Here is a 26,319-nt window from a genome sequence, read left to right as displayed (position 1 = left end):
TCTGGCCAAGGCTATCAGCCTCCGATTGCAGATTCTTCTCCCTGATCTTATTCATGACACTCAGACGGGATTTATGCATGGCAGAAGCATTTTTTATAACATTTTTTCTTTCTGGGAAGCTTCAGAGTGGGCCATGCAGAGTGGCCGAAATCTTGCCATTCTACTATTGGATTTTGAAAAAGCTTATGACAGAGTAGATTGGGGTTTTTTGGAGGGCACCCTTCTACGCTTTGGATTTACTGATGCTTGGATCAGAGGTGTTTCCTCTTTGTACAGATCAGCCCATAGCCAGGTACTTATTGGTGGGGTAAGGGGTGAGAGATTTCAGATTTCAAGATCAGTCCGTCAGGGATGCCCCCTTGCTCCTTTCCTTTTTTTGTTCGTGGCCGAAGCTATGAGTATCAATGTTAGATCTCAAGCTGACATCTTTGGGCTGAGACTTCCCATCAGAAGGGAAGAGGAGCTACTTGACAGTGAGTTGGCTGATGACACAGCAATTTATTTGGATGCCTCTCCACAAATGCTCACTTCTTTCAGGACAGCATTGGATTTATTTTGCTTGGCGGCAGGGGCGCATATAAATTGGTTTTTGGATCAGTGATGAGGATACTCCAGTTTGGGGGCTTGACATAGGATTCACTTGGGTTCAGAGGGGTGTGCCTATCAGGTATTTGGGCTGCCAGGTCGGCTTGGATATTTCTACCACGCAGCAGTTTGCTCCCGTTTTGGAGAGCATCAGAAGGAAGCTTCTTTTTTGGAGCTCAGCCAAGCTGGATCTTGCCTCTAGAGTTGTGGTGGTCAACCAGGTCCTCTTGGCCACAGCCTGGTTTGTATGTTCATGTTGGTGCCATTCTAGGGACTGCATCATTCAGCTTAGAAGACCGATCAGGAACTTTCTCTGGAGTGGCTTGATGGCACAGCAGATGCCTTAGCTAGGTTGGCTTGGGAGACCCTCATCCTCCCTACACATGATGGGGGTCTCAATATTATTGATCCAGATTTACAGTGCAGAGCTTTACTTTGCAAGATGGTGGTGCGAGGACTTATGCCAGGGCATGAACCGTGGAAGGACTTTCTTATCAGCAGCATACAGAGATGCACACCTTCCTCAGGAGGAGACTGGATGAGCAGTGTTATATGGATCTTCACCACAGCACACCTCAGGTCACCTTCGTCCCCTCTCATGGTTGCCATTCTGAAAGCTTGGGCCAGTTTCAGAAGCACTCTTCGGAGGATTCCTCCTTCCTACCGGGAAGAGATTGATAGGCAACCCATCATGTGGAATGACAGTATTTTAGATAATCTTGGAAGGCCACTGGGTGCCTCACTCTACATGCAGTGGGCCAGGTGGGAGAGGGGACCTGCTTCTTCTTTGGGATCTTGGAAAGCTTTCCGTAGGCTTCCAGAGGAAACCAAATCAAGGTTGACAGGACATCTCAGAGGGAGTGCAGGGAGGATCTTGCGCAGATTGAGGCAGCCCTTCCAGAGGTTTGGATAGACACAGATGATATGCCACTCACTTCCTCCACTTGGGCAGGTACTTTTTCGAGAGGCGGGGTTCCGCTTCAGGTTTTGGCCTTCCGAGACGCACAGGAGGATGCTTTTGTTTTTAGTGTCTAGGATGGTGGCAGATTGCTCAGGTCCACAGAGGACATCTTGCTTGAGTCTGCTTTTCAGCCTATCAGGGTTGTAGGTCTTTTGATGCAAGGATCCGATTCAGAGTGGTTCCTAGACCCTGACCCCCGGCTACTCTCCACCGGGTCTTGGAGGCTCTGGCTCTATGGGGGAGTTCCCATCAGGTATTTATAGTGGGACCCCAGAGAGTGGGAGTGGATTGACACAGGGCATCGAGAGAAGAGCATCCCCTTCTTTCGTTACACGGTCAGTAATGCTAGGAGATTTCAGCTCAGTAGTAGAGGTTGGAGACCCTCCAGAGTTCCTCATTGGAACCTGAACCTTTGGAGGTCCAGGTTCGGAGCCGACCCTACATGCCCTCGATGCCTTTCTGCTTCGGAGTCTATTCAGCATTGCTTATGGGATTGCAGACAGGCGAGGTTGATTTGGATGGGTGTAGCCAGGATTTTCAGTCACTTTGCCCATTCCCCACTTTGTATAACTTGGGGCTCGGTGGCTTGGCTTTCTCTTATAGGACCTCAGGTTTTCTATGAGGGAGTTGACTCCTCTCGGGCCATTTCGGTTCGACTTCATCGGATTGAGTCCTGTTCGTTGGATGTGGTACGTGCTCTCTAGAGGATGTTTCGGCCACTCTTTTCAAGGCTGCTCAAACCTCGGTCGACTCTCCATGGGAGATCCTAGCTAGCATTGCAACATGGCACATTTGGAGAGCCAGATGCACTGAGGCTTTGGAGGGTTCTCAAGTTCACCCTTCTCAGATCTTGGCCAGTACTTGGACAGATACGATACACACTCTGATGGCCATTTGGGCGACCATGCAGGGATCATCTGGAGCAGCCTCCTCCACGAGAGTTACTTTTCTCAGAGATTGGAGAGACTCTCCCTTTTTTGCTGAGACTTCTACAAGGTTGAGATGGCATTTTCAGCCTTAGCCTTGGTTTCTTTCTACCTCATTCCTCTGAGGTGTTTTTTATTACATGCTTAGCATGGTGTATTTCCGCACAGAGCTTGCTCTAGCGGGTTTCTTTCTTACTTAATAGAAGTCTCTTTTTTGAAAAAAAAAAAATTTCCCAGTGATTGTAGCAAGCTGTTAGGTGTACCATCTAAGTGTCAGTAGAAGATACCACGTGTGCAGTCTATAGGATGCCACCCACCAGTTACAGGATTGCTTAGTTTCAAGTACAGAAAGCTCAAGATAAGCAAAGGGACTCACCATCTTTCTTCTACCAAAGAGAGTCTATCCCTAACATTATTTATTGAATCTTCGAAAACATGAGTGCTCTGATGGAGAAAATAAAAATAGCCAATTACATTTCGAAAGGTATAGGTTTCCATTCCATATCCAGGTGATTACCTTCTAAATCACCTTCTTGCATTTGAGAGTCCAACTTGGATGTCATGATTTGCACAAACTCAGGATACTCAACCTATAAATCCAGAAAATAAAAGTATATAGCAAATTTATCTACCATAATACAGTAACACATTCCAACACAAGTTCTTCTACCTAATGTCTATTAGTGTCCAAAGAAATTAAAAACCGAGTAGAAGGTTAAAACTATATCCTGGCTTTGATGTTAAACTATGATCTGTTATTGTTTAATTCATAGCATTAAATTTGTTATCAATTCTAAATTATTATTAATATTGCAAAACTATTTAGGATCCTGTCTTTGTGTTGCTTCTGAAGATCCAAGACATGGAATGGAATGGAATGGAATGGAAAGTGACAGCAAGACTAAACAACCATAATGGAAATGAAAGAAAGAAAGAAATGTACAACCAAAGTAAAGTACTTACATCATCAAGAAAGGCTTGAGGCTTGAGTGATTTGACATGAGAAAGTACAATACCTTTATAGGATAGGCACACACACACTCTAAGTGTCAAATGTATATGGGATAAGTCCCATAGTGACACATGGTACTCTAGGATATAAAGTAGTATAGTACTACTCTAGAATACACCAAAAGTCACTCAAATTGACTCCATTTCCTAACACCCCCCCATGGAGGAAAGGTGAGGGACTACAGGAATGGAACCAAAGTCATGATAATGATGGTCATGAAAACTGTGCATGCCGGTCTAGAACTAGACATGGTTCCCACACAATCTCAGAGGCAAGTGAGCATGGCTCAGAGGCTAGTGAGCATAACATAGAAAGCTCATCTAGCATGGCTCAGAGGTTCATCATGCATGGATGCATGATCAACTCAGAGGTCTAGAAGACCAATGCACCAACAAATAGACCTATCAAAGTCAAAACATATGGCTCCCACAATACATCCCCTCCTGGCTCCAAAGACTAATGAGGAACATGGAGCCACACATCATACATCATTTTAGGAGGACTATCCAAGGGAGAGTACCTTTATTGACTGCACACACATGATTTATTGCATTCATTTTTGGGAAACATCCCCAAGGCAGAGTACCCAATTATATCATGCTCAAAATCATCATCTCCAGCATCCTCTAGATGTTGGAGACAAACAGTGAGAGCATGATCTTGTGTCGGATGGTCATCTTCGTCTGCATCTTCACTAGTGGCGGATGCCACCCAATTGGCATGATCCTTCGATTGTTGTTGGGCAAGCTTCTGGTAGCACCTGTCCTCCGTATGACCAAACTAGTTGCAATATGTGCACTTGAACGGCTTTAATGTCTTTCTTGAGTCGATGGCCTAGGTCTCCATTTGCTGGTGGAGGCAAGATCCGATGAGTAGGATGGAGATTCTTTGTTGCGGCGATCCTTTTCAAGAAGAAGAGACACCATATCTTCGAAGGTAGTCAATGCAATTTGAAGTACTTCAAGGGCATTCTCAAAGCAAGAGATCCCTTCCATACTCGTCATGAGGATAGCCATTTTGTCCTCGTCATCCAGGGAGCACTTCAAGTTGGAGAGTTGCTGAACTAAAGATTGAATTTTTGCTATATGTGCACTCAAGGTATCGGACTCTTCCATTTTCAACTTATAAAATTATTTTTTCAGAAAAAACCTTGGAGTTGGTGATTTTGTTACCAAACATATTCTTAATGCATGCCCAAATCTCCTTCTTAAGGCGTGCCCAAATCTCCTTAGCCTTGGATTTGAAGTCGATATGATGAATCAATGAATCATGTAGACAAAGCCCGATGATTGCGATGGCCCTCGAGTTGTGTTGCTTCCAAATCTTGCGTATTTGAGGCTCCGTTGATGCCTCAAATCCTTCATCATCTTCAATGGCATCTCAAACATCCTCCTTCATGAGAAGGAGTTGCACTTTTGTTTGCCATGTGGGGAATCCGTCCCCCTTGAATTTGTCCACAAGGAGAGAGTTGGTGGAAATCGAACCCATAAAGCTGGCAGTTAGGAGAGAGAGTAGAATAAGGAAGGAATGGAGCTATAGAAGAGGAAGAGCAGCTGTAGAAGAGGAAGAGCAGATGGCGGGCACAATGGAGCAGAGGAAGAGCAGCTATAGATGGCAGGCAGAGAACAGTGGCGGGCTAAACAGTAGCGGGTAGAGAATAGTGGCAGGTAGATCAATAGTGGACAAAGAACAGTGGTGGGCAGAAATGTAGGCTGCGTGTAGATACGTACAAAGATGTGGGAGAATAGCGATCTGAATGGCGAGGAGATCCCGAGGAGCTGAATCCCATGAGCTGAAGCATGGGCTGAAGCCACAAGCTGAAGACGTATTGTAGAAGAGTGTTGAGGACGATCTCTTGTTGGTGAAGCTCTCCAATGGTGAGGCTCAAGGTGGAAGAGAGGTTGAGCTCAAGGTGGGATTGGAGAAGGCATTCCTCAAAGGGGAATGAGGGAGAGAGGCTTCAATGTCCTCAATCTCTTACCTCAACCTCTTGGAAGATAGCCTAGCTCTGATACCATATGAAGATACGAGACATGGAATGGAAAGTGAAAGCAAGACAATGCCTTTATAGGATAGGCACACACACACTGTAAGTGTCAAATGTATATGGGATAAGTCCCATAGTGACACATGGCACTCTAGGATATAAAGTAGTATAGTACTACTCTAGAATACACCAAAAGTCACTCAAATTGACTCCATTTCCTAACAGCTTCCTACCCTAACCCTGCTCTATCACGCTGTCCCTTCCTAGCTTCTTCAACATAGGGCACTACTAAGCTTCTTGCTCAGCACCCGGCCCCCGTCCGTTTTTCTTCCCCCTGTAGCTCGTCCTTAGCTTGTCAGGAGGTGCACTTGCCCGGCTCATCGAATTTTGCCCATTCTTCCCGTCAAGGTGAGCATGGCACTTGCCACCCAAGGAAAGGGAAAATTTCAGCAAAAGGGAGCTCATTTTCAGAAAAACAACAGACATACATCATTTTCTGAAAAAGAACATACATACATATCAGCCCAAGAATGAGGGGAATGCAAGTACAAATCAAGGTCCTGCAGAAGGGAAAATGCAATTATTGTAAACAGCTAGGTCATTTTATTGCAGAGTGTCCAAAAAGGATTGCTAATGAGAAGAAAAGGCAAGGCACAAGCAATAATTTTGTTGCACCAGCTGAAAATGCAAATGCTCCACCACAGGCACACTTTGCACAAGAGGACAAAGATTTTGTGTTTGTTGTAGTTCAGGATAACTTTGATGCCACCAGGGGGGATTCTAGTGCACATGATCAGTCTATTGATGCTTCTATTGCTGCTATTGATAAATGGTATTTGGATATTGGTGCTACTAAGCACATGACTCCTAGAAAGGAGTGGTTTGAGGAAATATCACCTGTTCATGGCAGAAAGGTTACATGTGTAAATGATGCATCATAGGACATCACTGAGTGGGAGATATTCCCATCATTTTGGATTCAAGCAAGAAAAAATATATCCGTGATGTTTGGTATGTCCCAAATTTGAGAAAGAATTTAATTTCAGTTTCTTCTATTGTCCGTGATCAACACATGCTTGTTGAGTTTCAAGATGATCAATGCAGGATCAAGGATTCCGAGAAAGGGTATGAAATTCTACAATAGGTGCTGATGATAAAGGGCTATACAAGCTTGATGCTCAGTCCTATATTCAGCATGCTTTGGCTGTTTCATTTGCTTCTCCAAGTGATTTATAGCATGCTGGGTTTGGTCATGTTCATCATAGAGCATTGGCCTACTTGTACAACAATGAAATGGTTCATGGAATGCCAAAATTACAGCAGCCAGATAATGAAGTGTGTGAAGGGTGTGCTCTTGGAAAATTGCACCGTCTTCCTTTCAAGAAGGATGGCTCAGGTTCAGTGAAAGCCACTAGAGTTTTGCAGATTATACACAACGATGTATGTGGGTACTTATGCTTTGATTCCATCTCAACATAGATCAAAGCTTGATGAAAAAAGCATCAAATGCATTTTTGTTGGATATAGTACATAAATTAAAGGCTTCAGGCTCTACGATCCAGCAACTAGGAAGATAATAATCAGCAAAGATGCTGCATTTGCTGAAAATGAATGCATGCAGCCCACTAGTGTGGATTTGCCACCTTATGATGATATTCCTTTGGATATAATTCAGTTTGAGGATGATGGTATGGGTTCTCCAGAGGATATTCCTTCCTCCTCTCCTACTTCAGCTAGTTTGTGTAGGAAAAAAGTGGAGACAGGTTGTGAACACAAGTGAGCAAGAGTGCAGACACAAGAAAGCTCCAATGGAAATGTTCAAATGAAACAATACAAGTACTTGGTATATATAGTACCCAAGTACTACTGGTCAACCATAGGGTTGACTTTATTTCTACAACACCATATCTTTGTAATCTCTTACAAATCCCCCCTCAAAGATATGGCTGAAAGTACCCTGGAAACATCTCAGGTGTACCCTGCAGTACCTAAAGTACCATGGTTGCACAAATTCATCCAGATGGATATGCAACCTATGGGAGTACATGAAAATCACTTCACAACCCCCCTTGTCATTGTAAATCACTTCACAACCCCCCTTGACATTGTGAGAATGTCTCTGATCCCCAAGCTATGTCGATGTCATAAGAAAAGATCTGTTGACAGGGCTTTGGTGAAGATATCCGCCACATTATCCTCAGATGGACAATAGATGAGATCAATAAAGACATCAGAAATATAATCCCGTACCTAATGATAATGATTTTCAATGTGTTTCATGCGAGCATGAAAGACAGGATTGTTGTCTATGGCAATGCAACTCTGGCTGTCATAGAAGATAGAGTTTGCTTTGCTATCCTGTGCATGATGCAAGTCATGCAAAAGCTTCCTTAACTACATTAACTCCGTAGTGACTGAATTTGCAGCTTTGTACTCTACTTCACTGGAGGAAAGAGAGACTCGCTCTTGCTTCTTACTGAGCCATGAGATACAGGCTGTACCCAATGAGAAGCAATAGCCAGTAGTGGACCGTCTGTTGTCAATGTCCCTTGACCAATTTGAGTCGGTGAAACCACTCAGCTCTAGATCACAATCTGAAGCATAATGCAAGCCAAGAGAGAGAGTGCCATGGACATATCTGAGAACCCTCTTTGCTGGCATTCCAATGTGTGATTCTGGGACAATGCATGAATTGGCTCAAAAGCTTGTGGCGTAGGCAATATCAGGCTGTGTGGAGCATAGATCTATCAAACTGCCAACCAACTGCTTGTACAAAGTGCCATCAAACTTTTCAGCAGTATCATGCTTACTCAGCTTGAGTCCCTTTTCCAACGGAGTAGCCACAAGCTTACAGTTCTCCATGTTAAATTTCTGCAACAACCCCTTTGAATACTTTGTCTGTGAGAGCTTGTATGAGTTTTCAAGTCTTCAGTTCTGCAAAAAGTTTGTGTGTGTGAGAACAAATCAGCTCCTTGCTGCTGCTCCCCGCTCCTCCTGCTCCCCTCCTCTCCCTGCTCCTCGTGCTGCTCCTCCTCTCCCCTCTCCTCCTGTTGCTCCTCCTGCTCCCCTTCTCGCTGCCCCCTCCCTTCTCAGGCTTTAATCCGACACAGATGTCCGGTCTGGGTTGAAGTTGTAGACTTCCCACAATGCATGGCCTTTTGCCTAAATTTGCAGCATCTTTAGGCAAAGTGTTCTGCCCACCACGGCCTAATGGCAACTTGAATCGATTTTGCATTCTTTGGGATACTGATAATCCCACACCAGACTCTTATTCAGTCACGGTGAATAATGTAGACATGGGAAGTGCTTTTTATAAACTGAAATGGGGATTGTTTGCAGGGGCTTGTTTTGACTGCAAAAAATTTGGACACATGGCTTCACAGTGTCCAATGAATCAGCATAAGATGCCTCCTGCTACTTTGCTGGTTCAAATGCCCACTAAAGATGCTCCTACCTCCATTGCAAATAAAAACAAAGGTAGTAGACAGTTTTCTGCAATTCAGGATAAAGGCAAATCTCCAATGGTTTCAAATGGGAATGTTTCTTCACATTCACCTCCTACTATTCAACCCTCGACAAAAGGATAGAAACCTCCAACTGATGGATGGCAAAGTCCAAGAAAAGTTATTTCTGCTCGAAAACTTCCACCCCCTCGCACTTGGAATGGTGCGTCTTCTAGTGGAAACACCCCAGAGGTCAATACAGGAATTGGGATCACATGGGCTGCAGTGACAGCTAGCAGAACACTCTTCCCTGAAGAAGAGGTTGCTGCTTTGCTGTCTACTCCTCAGGTGGATACTTCTTCTCAGGGGAGAGGCCTTGACCTTGAGATAGAAATGCAGGGCTGACATCATGAAGTTTGCTGTTGTACATAGTTGTTATATTACTATAAATATCTGTAAATATGACTGCTCATATCAAATGTTTTACACTCAATGTCCAGGGGATGTGTGACAGTAGGAAATGGAAATCTGTGTGGCTGTATATCAATAGATTTCAGCCTGACATAGTGGTATTACAAGAACACAACCAACATGTCTATGCAGGAAAGACAGGACACTACTGTGGCTATGATATTTTCTATGCTGGGGAGCACTCTTTCTCAGGGGTAGTCCTTCTGATCAAACATGAGCTTCAACCGGTTATTGCTTTAAATGACAACAAAGGAAGATGGCTTGTTCTTCAATGCATCATTTGAGGAGAGGTGTTTGAATTTGCTTCTGTTTATGCACCTCAATCCTCTAGAGAAAGAATTGCAATTTGGGATGCCATGCAATAATATCCATGGAGATATCATGCCTTTATATGTGGGGATTTCAATAATGCTCCACAATAGGGTGACAATACCTCCAGAGATACTCATATGTTAACCCTTGAAAGGCATGCATGGTCTCAATTACTGATGCATCTGGATTTGGTTGACCTTAGGAAGGAATTGCAGCCTTTGTCACCTGGATACACCTTCCAACATAATGCCCTTTCTTCTTATCAAGCACGTCTGGATCGATGGTATAGTGTAGCTCCGCAACAAAATGGTGATTTTACATGCAAAATGTGGATTGACTATGCCTTTGTGCATTCAGATCATGCACCTCTATGGTTGCGGTTATCTTTTCATGCTATGCCAGATGATAGATTGCCACAAAGGCGACATCTAATCGTGAACAATAGCTATTTGCAACATGCTGCTTTCAAGGCTCTGGTTACTGAAGCATCTCATTCTCTATCTTCTTGCAGCCATATTCATATTGATGATGCCTGGGATCCTTTTGTTTCCAAAATGCAAGTTGTGATTAGATGTTATGGCAAGTCTTACATGAAGACTCTGAGGGAAACTATTGCTCAGGCCAAATTCATTTGTCAGGACCTCACTAAACTTAGCCATCTTCATTCGTTGTCCTTGCATGAGCAAACAACACTATGCCAGGCTAGACATTGTCTTAAACTCAATGATCACAGGAAACTGGCTAAATGGGAGAGACTAGAGCAAGACAAAGAGCCTTTACAGATAAAGGCTTCTCTTCCAAACAATTTTTCAAAAGCTTGCGTCAGAGGAGATTAAAAACAGAAATTTGGGACCACCTCACGGTCAGTGTGCATCATTTCTCTCAGCAGTTTGGTTCTGCAGTTCCTCCCTCACAATAGGTTTTGGTTGCATGAAATTTACTGTTACAGCATGTTTCTCCTATTATTTCCACTACTTAAGATTTAGAATTGGAGGAACCTTTTACTGAGAGGGAATTATCAGATGCAATCAAATCTTGTGGTAGATGGAAATCTCCAGGATGGGATGGTCTTACAGTCAAGTTTTTTCTAGAATATTGGTCTCTTTTGAAGCATACATTGCTACATATGGTGAATGCTGCATGGCAAAATCAGAAAATGCCAAAACATGGAAGAGGGGTCTTGTTAAACTTCTTCCAAAAAAGCAAATTTGTGAATCTTTGGCAGACTGGAGAGCTATCACCCTTATGCCAGTCATTTACAAAGTCACTACCAAAATGATTGTTGATCGGCTAAAGGGGGTTTTACATGATGGGTTGCGCATCCTGCCCAATATGGCTTTGTCCCACGTAGGCATATCACAAATAACATTGCTAATGCCTATGTTGGAATTGAATATGCCAAATACACACAGCAGGATGCTTTGTTATTGCAAGTTGATATTGCCAAAGCCTTTGATACTGTTAAGTGGGATTTTATTTCGTCGACTATGCAGGCATTGGGATTTGGCACGAAAATGCAGCAAGTTATCACTTGGCTATATCAAGATAGTAAAGCTGCCTGCATACTTTCAGGGGATATTTCTACATCTTGGACACTTGGTTGTTCTATTAGGCAAGGATGTCCCCTAAGTGCTTTACTTTTTGCCATAGCCACTCATCCAATGCTTCAATATATGGACCACCTTTTGGACACTGACCAATTGCATGGTTTGGAGATTCCTGGCAGCCATAGCATGATCGCTCAAGCATATGCTGATGATTCATTCTTTACCCCAAAAAATACTCGGAGTGATCTGTCCATGATTATGCAGGCTCTTTCTACATATGGATTGGCTGCTGGTCTTCGGGTCAATTTTTAGAAATCAAAATTGTTGCCGTTGCATGCTCAAGAATGGCACAATATTTTGTGGCCTGGGGAAATTGTCCCTGCTTCTCAATTGATTCGACATCTTGGCTATTCTCTAGGTTGGGGACTCACCCGTTCCCAACAAACTGATTGGGTGTTAACAAAGTTGAGGGCAAAACTTGAATATTGGAAGCTTGCAACTTGGCCATTACATATTCGTTTGCGAATCACACAATCCATTTTGATAGCATACATACAATTTTATCTGCCTCTCATTATGTTCACTAAGGCAGATCTGGTTTCCTTTATGTCAGCTATCATGGAAATTTTTTGGTGTTCAAAAAATGGCAAGAAAAGTCTCAGATTACTCTCTATGCATCGTCTCTGTTCTCCAAAGATGCACGGGGGTCTGAACATTCTCAATATTCAAATGCATTTACTTGCTCATAGAGGGAAAATGATGTTGCAGTTTATGTAAGGAGATCAGCCTTGGGTTTTCATGATCCGCTCTCTCTTATTACATATTCATACTTCTACCTTTGGGCATTGGCAGCCTACTCAGTGGGATTTCCTATTTGGCTCTATCCAAGGCAAGATCAGAGGCTGCTCATTTGTCTCTCGCCTGCTTCTTGATTGGAAACATATTTGAGATTCTCTGTCGGGAAATTCTGAGGGCTGAGAATATTTATTGGTCTAAAGTATTCCACCATTCTTTGGCCATACAAGAACCTAGATGTTCTTATTTTCTCTCCTTCAAAGGCATTTCATCTGTGGCGGATGTACTTTAGGATGATGGCACACTTTTATCCCTTTCTATGGCTGCTAGCAAATGCGGTTTGGGAGCTCATTATCATTCTTTATGGCATAGGATTTCAGCAATGCCTGCACTCTACTGAATCTGTGCTTCACATCTTTTGGTTCTGTCCACATACTTGTGACTTCATCGCTCTCATCCGACAAAGGCTTCGAGCGAGATTTCCTACTGTTACTTTTCGTAGGTTTTTCTGGTTGTTTGCCAGCGAGACAGGGTTTTGACTTATTTTTTGTATGGGTACACTACTGGGCACTATGGACTTTATGGATGGACAGAAATCACAGAGTCTTTGGTGATCCACTATTTTCATCTTTTGTTTTTTTCAAACGATCTCTGCAACAATCATTCTATGATTGTGTTCAGACTCGTTTGATTGATCAGGATGTGTATACAGCTTATATTGAGATATTTAGTTGAGCAGTAGTTACGCCATTTTCGAAGTAACTATGAATGTAATTATTTTACAGCAATAAAAGATTTCTTCTCACAAAAAAAAAAGTGTATGGTAGGAGGTCTGCTCCGGTAGAGGTTTCTTTTTCTGCCACCAGGTCAGGTAAGGTATTCCAACCCACTTCCTCCCGCCGATGAGGATAGCCAGTTGGAATATACAGGGATTGGGCGGCATCCCTCATCGCCGTCGTAGACAGCTGATTAGGAATCAGTTCCATCCAGGTGTTTCAGGTGGTCCCCTAGACATTCTTTTTCTTCAGGAACACAAACTGGATTTCAGAGATTGCTCCAAGTCAGGTAAGCTGCTCTCAAGCCGGAATTTTTGGCTTCCTGCCTTGGGAACCAGAGGAGGTACATGCATTTCAGTTTCAGATTCTATTCTCCCTCTGGTCATTGGACACGGTACCATAACCCCCTCCAGGGCCCAGTGGGTTTTACTTCTGATTGATGGATGTAAGGTTGGTTTCCTCAACCTCTATGCTCCGAACAACAGAGGGGACCGTGTTTTGTTTTGGAAAGAGTTGCTCTTGTGGGCTGACATTGCGGATTCGTGGATTATTGGAGGTGACTTCAACATGGTAGAGGCACCTTCTGATAAGAAAGGGGACAGAGAAGGTGGTATCCACTCCCTTGAGAGAGCAGCCTGGGATGCCTTCTTGTTCAGGTTCAGTGGCAGAGATGTTTGGTCAGATGATGCATTTCTTATTCAATCTCAGTCACTTTTGTTTTCCTGGTTGAACCATAGGGTGCAGATGCCTATCCATGCTCGGATGGATAGATTCTATGTGGGTGACTGGGCTCTTGATAGAGGGGGGACAATTTGCATTGCACCCCGTGTTTCCACTTCAGACCATTTTCCGGTAATTTTGTCCATCTCAGAGCCTCATGTGAGAGGACGGTCTCACAGTATCAGGATCCCCGACGCCTTATACACGGATGAGACTCTCACAGAGGCAGTGTTGGAGATCTAGGTTTCTCATATGCAGGGGGGGTGGCCGGTCCTTCACATGTGGCCACAACACTTGCCAGTATCAGCGACTTTTATCACTCCATTGCTAGTGCTCAGCGAGGTGAGGTACTCAGGCGAGAGATTGGTATCTACCGGCAGCTGGCAGCCTTACAGAGGGAGGAGCAGAAGCGACCATCAGATGCTTGGATATAGGAGCGCCTTGTTGCGGCAAGGGCTCACTTGCAAACCTTGCTTGATTAGAGAGCAGAGTATGCCTTCCATGCACGGGAGTCCTTTTGGATACAGATGGGAGGAAGAGTGAATAAATACTTTTTCCCTACACTTGGTCCTAGACATAGTAGAAAGAGTGTCAGGCAGCTTATTGACTCTCACGGCATTTTGCAGTCCCATCCGAAGCCGTCATGCACTTAGCGACAGCTTTCTATGCCTCCCTACTTTCCGCAGATCCGAACTCACAGGCCAGAGAGGTGGCTAGAGATGAAGTTTGGCAGAGTTTACCTGTGTTGGTCACCCCATAGATGTTATGCTCACTTGATGCATGCTTTGCCAACAAAGAATTCAAGACTGCTCTCTCTGCCCTCCATAAAGGCAAATGCCCTGGTTCCGATGGTCTTACTCCTTTTTGTATGGCCTTTTGGGATATGATAGGTGATCATATTACTTCAGCCTTGCAGGGCATTTGGGACTCGGGTGAGATGCCTGACTCACTGACCGAGGGACTCATTCACCTTATCCCGAAAGGTGGCAGCAACAAGTTTGTATCCCATTGGAGACCCATCACTCTTTTGGGCACTCTTTACAAAATCCTTGCCAAGGCGATCAGCATCCGATTACAGCCCCTTCTTCCAGACCTCATCCATGATACTCAAACAGGCTTTGTGCATGGCAGGAGCATTTTTGATAATATCTTTTCCTTTTGGGAAGCCACAGAGTGGGCTATGCAGAGTGGGCAGAGGCTAGCAGTTCTACTCCTGGACTTCGAGAAAGCCTATGACAGAGTAGATTGGGGTTTTCTTGAGGGCACCCTTCTACGGTTTGGATTTTCAGATGCTTGGATTAGAGGGGTGGCCTCCCTTTACAAATCAGCCCACAGCTAGGTTTTGATTGGAGGGGTAAGGGGTGACAGGTTTCAGATTTCCAGATCAGTTCGTCAGGGATGCTTTTAGCCCCCTCCCTCTTTCTTTTTGTGGCAGAAGCTATGAGTATCTTCCTTAGATCTCAGGCTGAGCTTTTTGGGCTGAGATTTCCCTTGAGACAGGAGCAGGAGCTTCTTGACTGTGAGTTGGCTGATGACACTGCTATTTTTATTGAGGCCTCTTCGCAGTCACTTGATTCTTTCCGGACTGCCTTGGATATTTTTTGCTCAGCTGCAAGGGCACACATTAACTGGCATAAATCCTTTGGCTTTTGGATCAGTGATGAGGACACTCCAGGATGGGGAGTTGACATTGGCTTTTCCTGGATTCAGAGGGGTGTTCCTATCAGGTATTTGGGATGCTAGGTAGGATTGGACATCTCTCCAGCATAGCAGTTTGCCCCAGTACTAGAAAGTATAAGGAAAAAGCTTCTTTTCTGGAGCTCTGTCAAACTCGACCTTGCATCTCGAGTTGTGGTAGTGAACCAGGTTCTCTTGGCCACCTCCTGGTTTGTGTGTTCTTGTTGGTGTCAGTCTAGGGATTGCATCACTCAGCTCATCAGACCAGTCATGAATTTTTTATGGAGTGGACTTGATGGCACAGCAGATGTTGCAGCAAGGGTGGCCTGGGAGACCATTATTCTCCCTACATGTGAAGGGGGCCTTAATGTCATTGACCCGAACTTGCAGTGCAGGGCATTGCTTTGTAAGGTGGTGGTGAGGGGACTCATGCCTAGGCAGAAACCTTGGAAGGATTTCTTTTTTGGACGCATTCAGGCTTGCACACCAACCCTCGCTGGATTTTCACTTCCGCCCCTCTCAGATCTCTTGCCTCTCCTCTCAGATACACCCATCACAGGTGTTCATCATGGGTATTTGGACTAACACGGTTCACACTCTGATAGCCATATGGGCTAGCATGCAAGGCCCTTCATGGGCAGCCTCTTCTAAAAGGACTATATTTCTTTGAGTTTGGAGGGGTTCTCCCTTTTACTCGGAGGTTTCTACCGGATTGAGATGGCACTATCAGCCTCAATCTTTTCTTTTTGGCTCTTGAGCTTTTCGTGCATTGCATGATGTATCCCGTATGGAGCTTGCTCTAACGGTTTTTCTTTAATACTTAATAGGAGTCTCTTTTTGCAAAGAAAAAAAAAAAACATTGTGTGTGACATAGAAATCCCATCATGGGTTTGCCAAAACTCAATGCCAAGACAATAATGCAATAGGCCCAAATATGTCATGTCAAAGTTGTGACATAAAGCGGATTGCACTGCTGTAATTTGATGCAAATCACTGCCAGTGAGTATGATGTCATCCACATCAACATGACCAATTCTGATTTTTGCTGCAAAACATACAGATTTGGTTCTGTATGAGTGTTTACAAAGCCCTGGGACAACAAAAACTGATGTATCTTCTGATACCACGAACGAGGTGCTTGCTTCAGCCCATATAGAGCCTTCATGAGCTTGCATATGTTGTTCTCTTGTCCCTTCACCTCAAAACCTTGGGGCTGATGTACATAGACCTCCTCTTTAAGATCTCCATTGAGGAAAGCGGTCTTGACATCCATCTGGTACACTGACTGTTGGAACTGTGGGGAGACACAAAGTGGATAAAGAACACAAGAGTGTAGTCCACACACAAAGCTCCACTGAATAGTTCAACAATAGAAGTACAAGACCTGGGATATATATGAAACCCAAGTATAAAGTGAAAACCCTAGACTAGAATAACTTAGACCAAGTCTAGCCTACAATACCATACCATTGTATGTTCTATCAAATCCCCCCTCAATGGTATGGCTGAAGTACTCTGGGAACTCCTCAGAAGTACCTAGGGTACCTGAAGTACCATGGTTGCACAAATTCATCCAACAGGATATAGTAGCAACCTATGGGAGTATTACAAGAAAAACAATGTCATTTTACAACCCCCCTTGACATTGTTGTAATGTCTCTGATTCCCAAGCCTGTTCGATGACGTACAAACACTTTTGCTGACAGGCTCTTAGTGAAGATATCTGCTACATTGTCCTCAGATGGACAATAGATGAGGCTAATGATGCCATCTGCTATACAATCCCATATAAAGTGATAGTGATTTTCCACATGTTTCATGTGAGCATGAAAAATAGGATTGTTACCAGTCTTTATGCAACTCTGACTGCCACACAAGATAGAGGTGGCCTGATCATCTTGTGAATGATGCAAGTCATAAAGTAGCTTCCTTAGCCATATGCATTTTGTAGTAGCTGCATTTTGTTAAGCCAGGCAATCTCCAATTCTCCAGGACAAGATAAACAGGTACAAACACCACTGGTGCCTCTCCGAATCCTGTTAAAGAAACCCTGAATCAGAGGCAAAATCCACAACCAAAGAACTGTCAAAAGCCCCGGTTCAGAGGTTAAACAAAAAAAAAAAAATGTTAAAAAAAGTTTTTTTCTGGCCTGACCAGATCTGGCCGACCAGATTGACCTGGTCGGTCAAATCTGACCAGGTCGGTCAACCTGTTGGTTGACCGACTTAAAGCCCCTTCCTATTTAAAGGGGGGGGGGGGCTAGGTACTCTATCATCTTCTCTCTTCCAGCTCCAGAGGTTCCTGCACACCCCGAGCCACTTCTGCCTCCTAGCTGCCTCCTCTGCTGCCTCAACTTCTGCCTCCTGGCTGCCTTCTCTGCTGCCCTCCTTTCTGCTCCAGATTTGCCCTCTTTTTTTCCCCAGATCTGCCCCTCCTTTCTGCTCCAGATCTGCCCTCTTTTCTGCTCCAGATCAGCCTTCTTTTCTGCTTCAGTTCTGCCCTCCTTTCTGCATCAGATCTGCTCCAATTTCTGCTCTAGATCTGCCTTCTTTTAGCTTCAGATCTGTCCCAACTCCTGCTCCAGATCTGCCCTCAACTTTTGCTCTAGATCTACCTCCAACTTCCGCTCCAGATTATGTTCTTTCTATTCCAAATCCGCAGCAACCCCTGCATCAGTTTGCTGTCTCAGATTTGGTTCAGTTCCAACTTGTGGAGCTAGTGCAGAAGTCCACTACAGTTGTCAGGACTGACGTTTGCTTCCTCCAGAGCTTCTCTCATATCTTCACTTGTACTGAGTTCCGTTTGTGATATATATATATATCTTCTTCAGCCATTAATTGTCTTCAGTATTTGTTTTATTTGTCTCAGATTTGGTTCAGTTCCAACTTGTGGAGCTAGTGCAGAAGTCCACTACAGTTGTCAGGACTGACGTTTGCTTCCTCCAGAGCTTCTCTCACCTGTACTGAGTTCTGTTTGTGATATATATATATATCTTCTTCAGCCATTAATTGTCTTCAGTATTGTTTTATTTGTCTCCAAATATTTTCTTTATATGGTATCAGAGCCAGGTGTGCCAATCGACACCTGAGCCTTGATCTGGAAAGCTTGGAAGATAAATCATCACCTGAAGATGTCTTCTCCCTCTTCCCCGAAGCGATCTCAGCCTGAATCAACCTCTATTTAACCACCACATTCGACATATGTCGAGAGAGAGTCTGCTAGGATTGAAGGTGATGAATACCTCTCCAAACTCTTTAAAGAATTTGCTGAATTCCAGAAATGGAAGGAACTTGAAGCAGGTACCGGCACACCTCGTGCCTCTACCTCTCCACGGTTCTCTCCACTGATGAAAGAGGATAGGCCGGCATGAGAACATTGGATTATTCGACAGTGCCTATTCCACAAGAATCAGTGCAAGGTATGTTGCCCTATTCCCTTAGTGCAACTCCTTCTGTTATGCAAGGCATAGGAACAAGTAATCACGAGGACACAGATCCATACATGCATGTGAACACTCGCAGATGAGAAAGGAGAAATGCGTCTGACATTGAGTTTGCTTTCGGTTCACATTCTTCCCTCCCTCCCATCCCTCTCATCTCTTCCTCTGCCATCTTTCCTCCAGTGGTTTCTCATCCTCCTCCTTCTCCCATGCCACTGGATTCCTATAGTTTATTTCCCTCTATCTCTCCCGCTGCCTCTTTTTCACCTCTCATGTCTTATCCCGCCTCTCATATTCATCCCTCCCCCTCAGGACCTTTTCCAAATTCTTTTCTTCCTCCGGTGATGCCACCTCTCCCTTCTTCTCACTCTGCTTCTATTCCAAATTCTCTTCTGCCTCCACCGGTTGCTTCTCCCTATCATTCTCTTTCTTCCCCTCACCCTGTCTCTGCAACAGCCAAACATGCTTTCACTGATATGACTCGTTTTAACGGGTCTAATTATACCACATGGTCAAACCTTATGTGCCATGTGCTTGATTCTCAAGACCTATGGGAACTCGTTCAAGGTACCGAATCGCCACTTGATCCTCATGTTTATCCTCCTCAGGTAGTTCGTTCGTGGCGACATCGTAATGCCACTGCCATTGTTGAAATTATGCAAGGTCTTTTACCTGAATTTCACTCTCAATTACAGCATTTTGATCTTGCCTCTGAGCGATGGGCACATCTCACTGACCGCTATGCAGCTCGAGATCGTACTTGTCGCATCAATCTTGACCATGATCTCCAACAATTCCAGGTTCTTGCTGACGATGATCTCAAGGTTAAACTAGCAGATTACCGGCGGTTAGTTGCTGAATTTGCCACAACTGGTCCTCCCAAATCCGAGGATGACCAAGTTACTTTCTTTTTAAATAAACTTCCGCCCAAGTATTTCAGTTTTATGCAACAAATCATTTCTCAACCTTCTCTTCCTACTTTTTATGAGTTTGAATGTCAACTTTTGCGTTATGCTCATCACCACTGGACTATCTATTAAATGGATGTCAAGAGTGCCTTTCTCAATGGCTACCTTGATGAAGAAGTCTATGTGACTCCCCCACCAGGTTTTTCTCCTCCTGGCCATGAAAATAAGGTTTTCCGTCTCCGCAAAGCTCTTTATGGGCTTAAACAAGCACCTCGATCATGGTTCCACTGGATAGACACCTTCCTCAAAACTAATGGTTTTCATTCTACTCCTTTGATCCAAATTTATATATCCATCATTCGTCAGAGGGGGTCTGCTTTATTTTACCCTATGTCGATGATCTTTTGCTTTTAGGCTCCACTCCCACTACACTTCAATACATTAAAACTCAACTCAGCATCACTTTTGAAATGATTGATCTCGGTCGGCTGTCCTATTTCTTAGGCATGGAAGTTGTACAACATTCTGGTGGTATTTTTGTTTCTCAACAGAAATATGCTCTTCAACTCCTTGATCAAATCATTCCTCATGAGCCTAAGCTGGCTGCCACTCCCTTAGATCCCACCATAAAGCTCTCAAAAGACTTGGAGTCTCCTCCCTTTGATAAACATCTCTATCGCCAGGTTGTTGGCAAACTCCTCTGGCTCCTTCACACTCGTCCTGATCTTGCTTACTCCGTCTCTATTCTCAGTCAGTATTTTAATGAACCCAAGCTCACTCATTGGCATGCATGTATTCGTATCTTGCGGTTCATTCGTGGTACTTACTCTTATGGTTTACATTTCAGACTAGGACTAACCCTACAGGGATACACTGATTCCGACTGGGCTGGTGACCCGGACAATCGTCGTTCTCATGGCGGCTATATTTTCTCGTTTGGCTCGGCACCTGTTTCTTGGTCTAGCCGTAATCAAGAAACTGTTGCTGGTTCTTCTACTGAGGCTGAATACCGGGCCTTGTATGATTGTGCCACAGAGGCCATATATCTCCGACAGTTTTTGGCAGAGCTACACTTTCCTTGTACTGAACCCACGATCCTCTATGTCGACAACAAAAGTGCCATTGCTCTCGCAGGCAATCCCATTTTTTCCAACCGCACCAAACATGTCGGTGTTCACTTTCATTTTACTCGCGAGCAAGTGGAATTAGGTACTATTCGGTTGATCTATGTTCCAGCTGCCGATAATCATGCTGATATTCTTACCAAGCCGGTTAATCGCCCTACTCTTGAGCATCTCTGTCCACGGTTGGGGATTGGTTTACCTCCTCCTTCTTTTTAGCAGTTTTTTTTCTCTTTGTGTACTTAAGGAAGTGAACAAATCCCCTGCGAGGACACTCCTTCAAGTCTTTCTTTCTTTTTTTTTTTTTTTTTTTTTTTTGTACCATCATCTGGGCATTTAGTGAAGATGAAAACCTACTTTGTAGGCATCTCCATCTAAATGAAAACCCTTTATTTCAAACCCAAAAAAAAAAAAAAAAAAAAAAGGCTGATGAAGATGATAGATCACTCATGGAACACCTCTTTGCTTCTCCTGTCTACATTGGACATTGAGAGGGGGTGTTAAGCCAGGCAATCTCCAATTCTCCAGGACAAGATAAACAGGTACAAACACCACTGGTGCCTCTCCGAATCCTGTCAAAGAAACCCTGAATTAGAGGCAAAATCCACAACTAAAGAACTGTCAAAAGCCCCGGTTCAGAGGTTAAACAAAAAATATATATATTATTAAAAAAAGTTTTTTTCTGGCCTGACCAGATCTGGCCGACCAGATTGACCTGGTCGGTCAAATCTGACCAGGTCGGTCAACCTGTTGGTTGACCGAGTTAAAGCCCCTTCCTATTTAAAGGGGGGGGGGGCTAGGTACTCTATCATCTTCTCTTCCAGCTCCAGAGGTTCCTGCACACCCTGAGCCACTTCTGCCTCCTAGCTGCCTCCTCTGCTGCCTCAACTTCTGCCTCCTGGCTGCCTTCTCTGCTGCCCTCCTTTCTGCTCCAGATTTGTCCTCTTTTCTGCCCCAGATCTGCCCCTCCTTTCTGCTCCAGATCTGCCCCCTTTTCTGCTCTAGATCAGCCTTCTTTTCTGCTTCAGTTCTGCCCTCCTTTCTGCATCAGATCTGCTCCAATTTCTGCTCCAGATCTGCCTTCTTTTAGCTTCAGATCTGTCCCAACTCCTGCTCCAGATCTGCCCTCAACTTCTGCTCCAGATCTACCTCCAACTTCCGCTCCAGATTATGTTCTTTCTATTCCAAATCTGCAGCAACCCCTGCATCAGTTTGCTGTCTCAGATTTGGTTCAGTTCCAACTTGTGGAGCTAGTGCAGAAGTCCACTACAGTTGTCAGGACTGACGTTTGCTTCCTCCAGAGCTTCTCTCATATCTTCACTTGTACTGAGTTCCGTTTGTGATATATATATATATATCTTCTTCAGCCATTAATTGTCTTCGGTATTGTTTTATTTGTCTCCAAGTATTTTCTTTATATTTGCTACCTTATACTCCGCTTCACTAGAAGAAAGAGAGACCTTGGCTTGCTTCTTACTTAACCAAGATATGCATGTGGAACCCAAAGAGAAACAGTAGCCAAAAATGGATTTTCTATCATCAATGTCCCCTGACCAATCAGAATCTGTGAAGCCACATAGATCAAGATCACAAGCATTGGTATAATGCATCCCAAGAGTAATAGTGCCATGCACATATCTGAGAACACGCTTGGCAGCATTCCAATGAGTGATAGTGGGACAATGCATAAACTGACTCAATACTCCTGCAGCATAAGCAATATCAGGCCTTGTGGAACACAAATAGATAAGACTCCCCACCAACTGTCTGTACAAAGTGCCATCAAAATTTTTAGCCTTATCATACTTAGACAGTTTGAGACCCTTCTCAAGAGGTGTAGCTGCAGGCTTACTATTCTCCATGTGAAATCTCTGTAATATACTCCTGGCATACTTAGTTTGGGACATGAAAATACCATCTTGAATTTGCCAAAACTCAATGCCCAAACAATAGTGCAGTAAACCCAAGTCTGGCTATCATATCAAATGACTGAGACAAAGCTGATTTAACTGATGCAATATTTCCCTCATCACTGCCAGTAAGCATGATATCATCCACATAAAGAATAAGAATGATGATTTCTGATTTTTCTTGAAGTACATAGAGATTTGGCTCAGTATGAGTGCTAACAAAGCCCTGTGATAACAAGAACTGATGGATTTTATGGTACCAAGCCCGAGGTGCTTGTTTCAGCCCATATAAAGCTTTGCGAAGCTTGCATACCTTTTGTTCCTGTCCCTTAACCACAAAACCTTGGGGCTGCTGCACATAGACCTCGTCCTTTAGGTCTCCATGGCCGTCTTCACATCCATCTGATAAACAAGCCAACTGTAACTTGCAGCAAGAGAAATGACAGTCCGAATGGTTGTCATCTTGGCTACAGGAGCAAAAGTCTCCTCATAGTCAATTCCTTCCTCTTGACTATACCCCTTGGCAACTAAACGGGCTTTATGTTTCTCAACTGTGCCATCAAAATGATATTTCAACTTATAAATCCACTTGGTGCCAACTACATTCTTCCCAATAGGGCGATCGACCAATTCCCAAGTGGCATTCTTTTCAATGGACTGAATTTCAGATTTCATAGCATCTTCCCATAATGGGTGTCCCTGAGCATCCTCAAAACAATGAGGTTCAATTTCAGCTTCCATAACTGTGCTCATCAAGGCATAATTGACCTGATTTTGTGCTTGCCTTGTGCTAGACCTTGTTCTCCCCAACACAGGCTGATTTTGTGCATCCTGAATGGTAGCCCGAGCCCATCTAAGAAGGGGATGACTAGTTGCAGCAGGCTGAGATTGATCTGCAAATTTTACCCTCCTTTCATAGACAATAGGTTGATTTTCATTGACTGATTTCTGAACTGAAATTTCAGAAGTGCTACCTTCATCAATATGGGAAATTTCTCCAGATGTAATGGAGGAAGAACTTGGTGTGTTAGACACATGTGATGGCATATCTTCTGGCTCAAAATGAACAATATCCAAAGGTGTAGTGCCCTCAATGGGCATATGTAAATCATTAGGCATAAAGCAATCATTTTCATTGAAAGCAACATCTTTGCTTATGATAATTTTCCATGTTTCAGGATCGTAAAGCCTATAGCCCTTGCTTTCAGTACTATAACCCAGAAATATGCATTTGATTCCCTTATCATCAAGCTTGAATCTGTGTTGATCTGGTACTAATGCATATGCCACTGATCCAAAAATTCTGAAGTGGCTAACCTTTGGCTTATATCCATAGAATGCCTCAAACGGAGTCCGATTCACCAATGCTTTAGTTGGACATCTATTTTTAATGTATGTGGCTGTAACTACAGCCTTTCCCCAAAATACTTTAGGCATCTTTTTGTAGCTCAGCATGCATCTGGTCATCTCCATGAGAGTCCTATTCTTTCTTTCAGCAACATTATTTTGAGCTGGTGTGTAAGGGCATGTCTTCTGATGATGAATCCCATGATGAGCCAGATAATTCTTATAGGCATGAGACATGTACTCCCCTCCTCTATCTATTCTGAGTGTTTTGATCTTGGCATTAGTTTGGTTCTCAACAAGTGCTTTGAACTCCTGAAACCAATGAAACACCTCAGATTTCTCTTTCATGAGAAAGATCCATGTAAATCTGGAGTAATCATCAATAAAAGACCAATAATACTTGGCACCACGATGTGACCGCACATTCACCTCACATACATCACTATGCACAAGCTGCAGTATATGTGAGGCTCTGACTGATCCATCCTTTTTGAAAGGCAAATAGTGCAACTTTCCCATAATACACCCTTCACAAAAAGAACTAGATGGTTGCTGCAATTTTGGCATCCCTTCAACCATTTGATTATTCTGCAAGTATGCCAATGCTCTATGATGTGCATGACCATATCTAGCATGCCATAAATCCCATGAAGATGCATTAGACGCGGCCAAGGCATGCTGCACATGGGGCTTAGCATTCAACTTATAAAGACCCTTATCATAAGTGCCAGTGGCAACCACTGCATATCCCTTTCTAGGATCTTTAATTCGGCATTAATCATTCTGAAACTCCACAAGCATGTGCTGATCATGAGCTATGGATGGAACTGAAATAAGATTCTTCCGCAACTCTGGAACATACCAAACATCACGAATATACTTGATTTTGCCATTATCAAGCTTAATGGGAATATGTCCCACTCCTGTAATGTCTTGAGAAGCATCATTGGCACAAGTAACCTGCCACCCATACACAAGTTTGATGCTCTCAAACCACTCCTTATGAGGAGTCATATGCTGTGAAGCACCGCTATTCTCATTCACATTAAGTGAATAGGCATCATCATTATTGCTATGAGCAATAGCATGATCACAATCACAATCCCCCCTGGAAGATATCTTAGAGAGTGTGGCTGCAAATACAAAATCCTGATCATCCTGAGCAAAGTGTGCATGTGAGCCAGATGCATTGTTCTCAGTATGAGCCACAAAATTACTGTTTGAGTTGCCTTGCCTCTTCTTCTCATTTGCAATGCATTTCTGACATTCTAGAATGTAATGGCCTGGCTTCTTGCAGTAATTGCATCTGCCCTTTTTCACCTTAGCATCTTTGCTTGATCTGGCATTATTGGTACTATTATTTGCCCCTTGTGGCTGGTTGTTTTTAGGCTTATATTTCTGAAAATTTCCCCTCTCCCCAGTGGCTAGAGCTTGCTCACTGCCATGAGAGCTACGAGAAAAATTATGAGCTCTTTCTTCTTCCTGCAATAACAAACCAACCAATTCTTCAAAAGAAATAGATGCAGCCCTGAGAGTGATGCTCAATGATGTAGCAAATGTACTATATGAAGGAGCAAGACTATTAAGAGTGATAGAGACCAATCTCTTCTCTTCAATCTCCTCATCAACATTTGCAAGCTGATCTCACAAATCTGTAATTTTTGCTACATGCTCCTTAAGCTGATTGTTGAGTGCAATCACCCTGGCCATATTCTTAACATTATGCATACGGGACAACTTGTCCCAAGCATCCTTAGAAGAAGTACAAGACTTAATAGTCTTCATGATGTGCCTCTTCACTGACATGGAAATCAAAGAAAGTGCTTGAGCATTGCGACGGTCAAACTTCTTTTGCTCCTCAGAAAGAGGATGAGATGAGCTAGCAATAGAACCTTGACTGCTAGGAGTACCAGGAGCAGTCACAGGCCTAATTTCATCTCCACTAACAATATCCCAAAGGCCTTTTCCAACCAAAATATTCCTCAGCATAAAAGACCACAAGGCATAGTTTGATCCATCCAACTTATCCGGTTCAGTCAGGTTGCCAAAATTCTTAGAAAGGATAGCAAATCTACCCCAAAGGTGTTGTCACAAAGCACAATTCCCTTCCGGAATCACAAGGCAAAATGGGCAATAGTATTTGCTCTATAAGTATTCTCAACTTTCAGCCCAACAAAGGCTCAATAAGCATCAACCAAAGGTATAAAATCTGAAGCAAATGTTTGCTTAAAAGGCATCCAATGATAGCATTCACCGTTAGCCAACCTTTGGCTCAATATGCATCTAATAACTTGCCCCCAATTTTGATTTTTGTCTGCTGCGTGTAAAATATCACAAGAAAATTGATCTCCCAGTCCAAACTAGCTCCAAGATGATTCCAGA

At 43.6% G+C, this 26,319-nt stretch overlaps 1 protein-coding gene across 1 annotated transcript in view; it reads right to left on the bottom strand.

The window, feature by feature from the left end:
• Nucleotides 1-26,319, bottom strand: part of LOC147892904 (uncharacterized) — a 344,347-nt gene that overhangs the window by 301,601 nt on the left and 16,427 nt on the right. The window contains exon 4 of the mRNA XM_087386813.1: nucleotides 2,990-3,062. Within this exon, the coding sequence (XP_087242939.1) occupies nucleotides 2,990-3,062 (73 nt within the window). The remainder of the gene's footprint in view (nucleotides 1-2,989; nucleotides 3,063-26,319) is intronic.

This window comes from Dipteris shenzhenensis, chromosome 16, assembly GCF_047967505.1.
Source record: "Dipteris shenzhenensis isolate YYH24624 ecotype China chromosome 16, Dip_SZ_1.0, whole genome shotgun sequence".
Taxonomy (NCBI): Eukaryota; Viridiplantae; Streptophyta; class Polypodiopsida; order Gleicheniales; family Dipteridaceae; genus Dipteris; species Dipteris shenzhenensis.
This window is presented reverse-complemented; position numbering and strand designations above follow the sequence as displayed.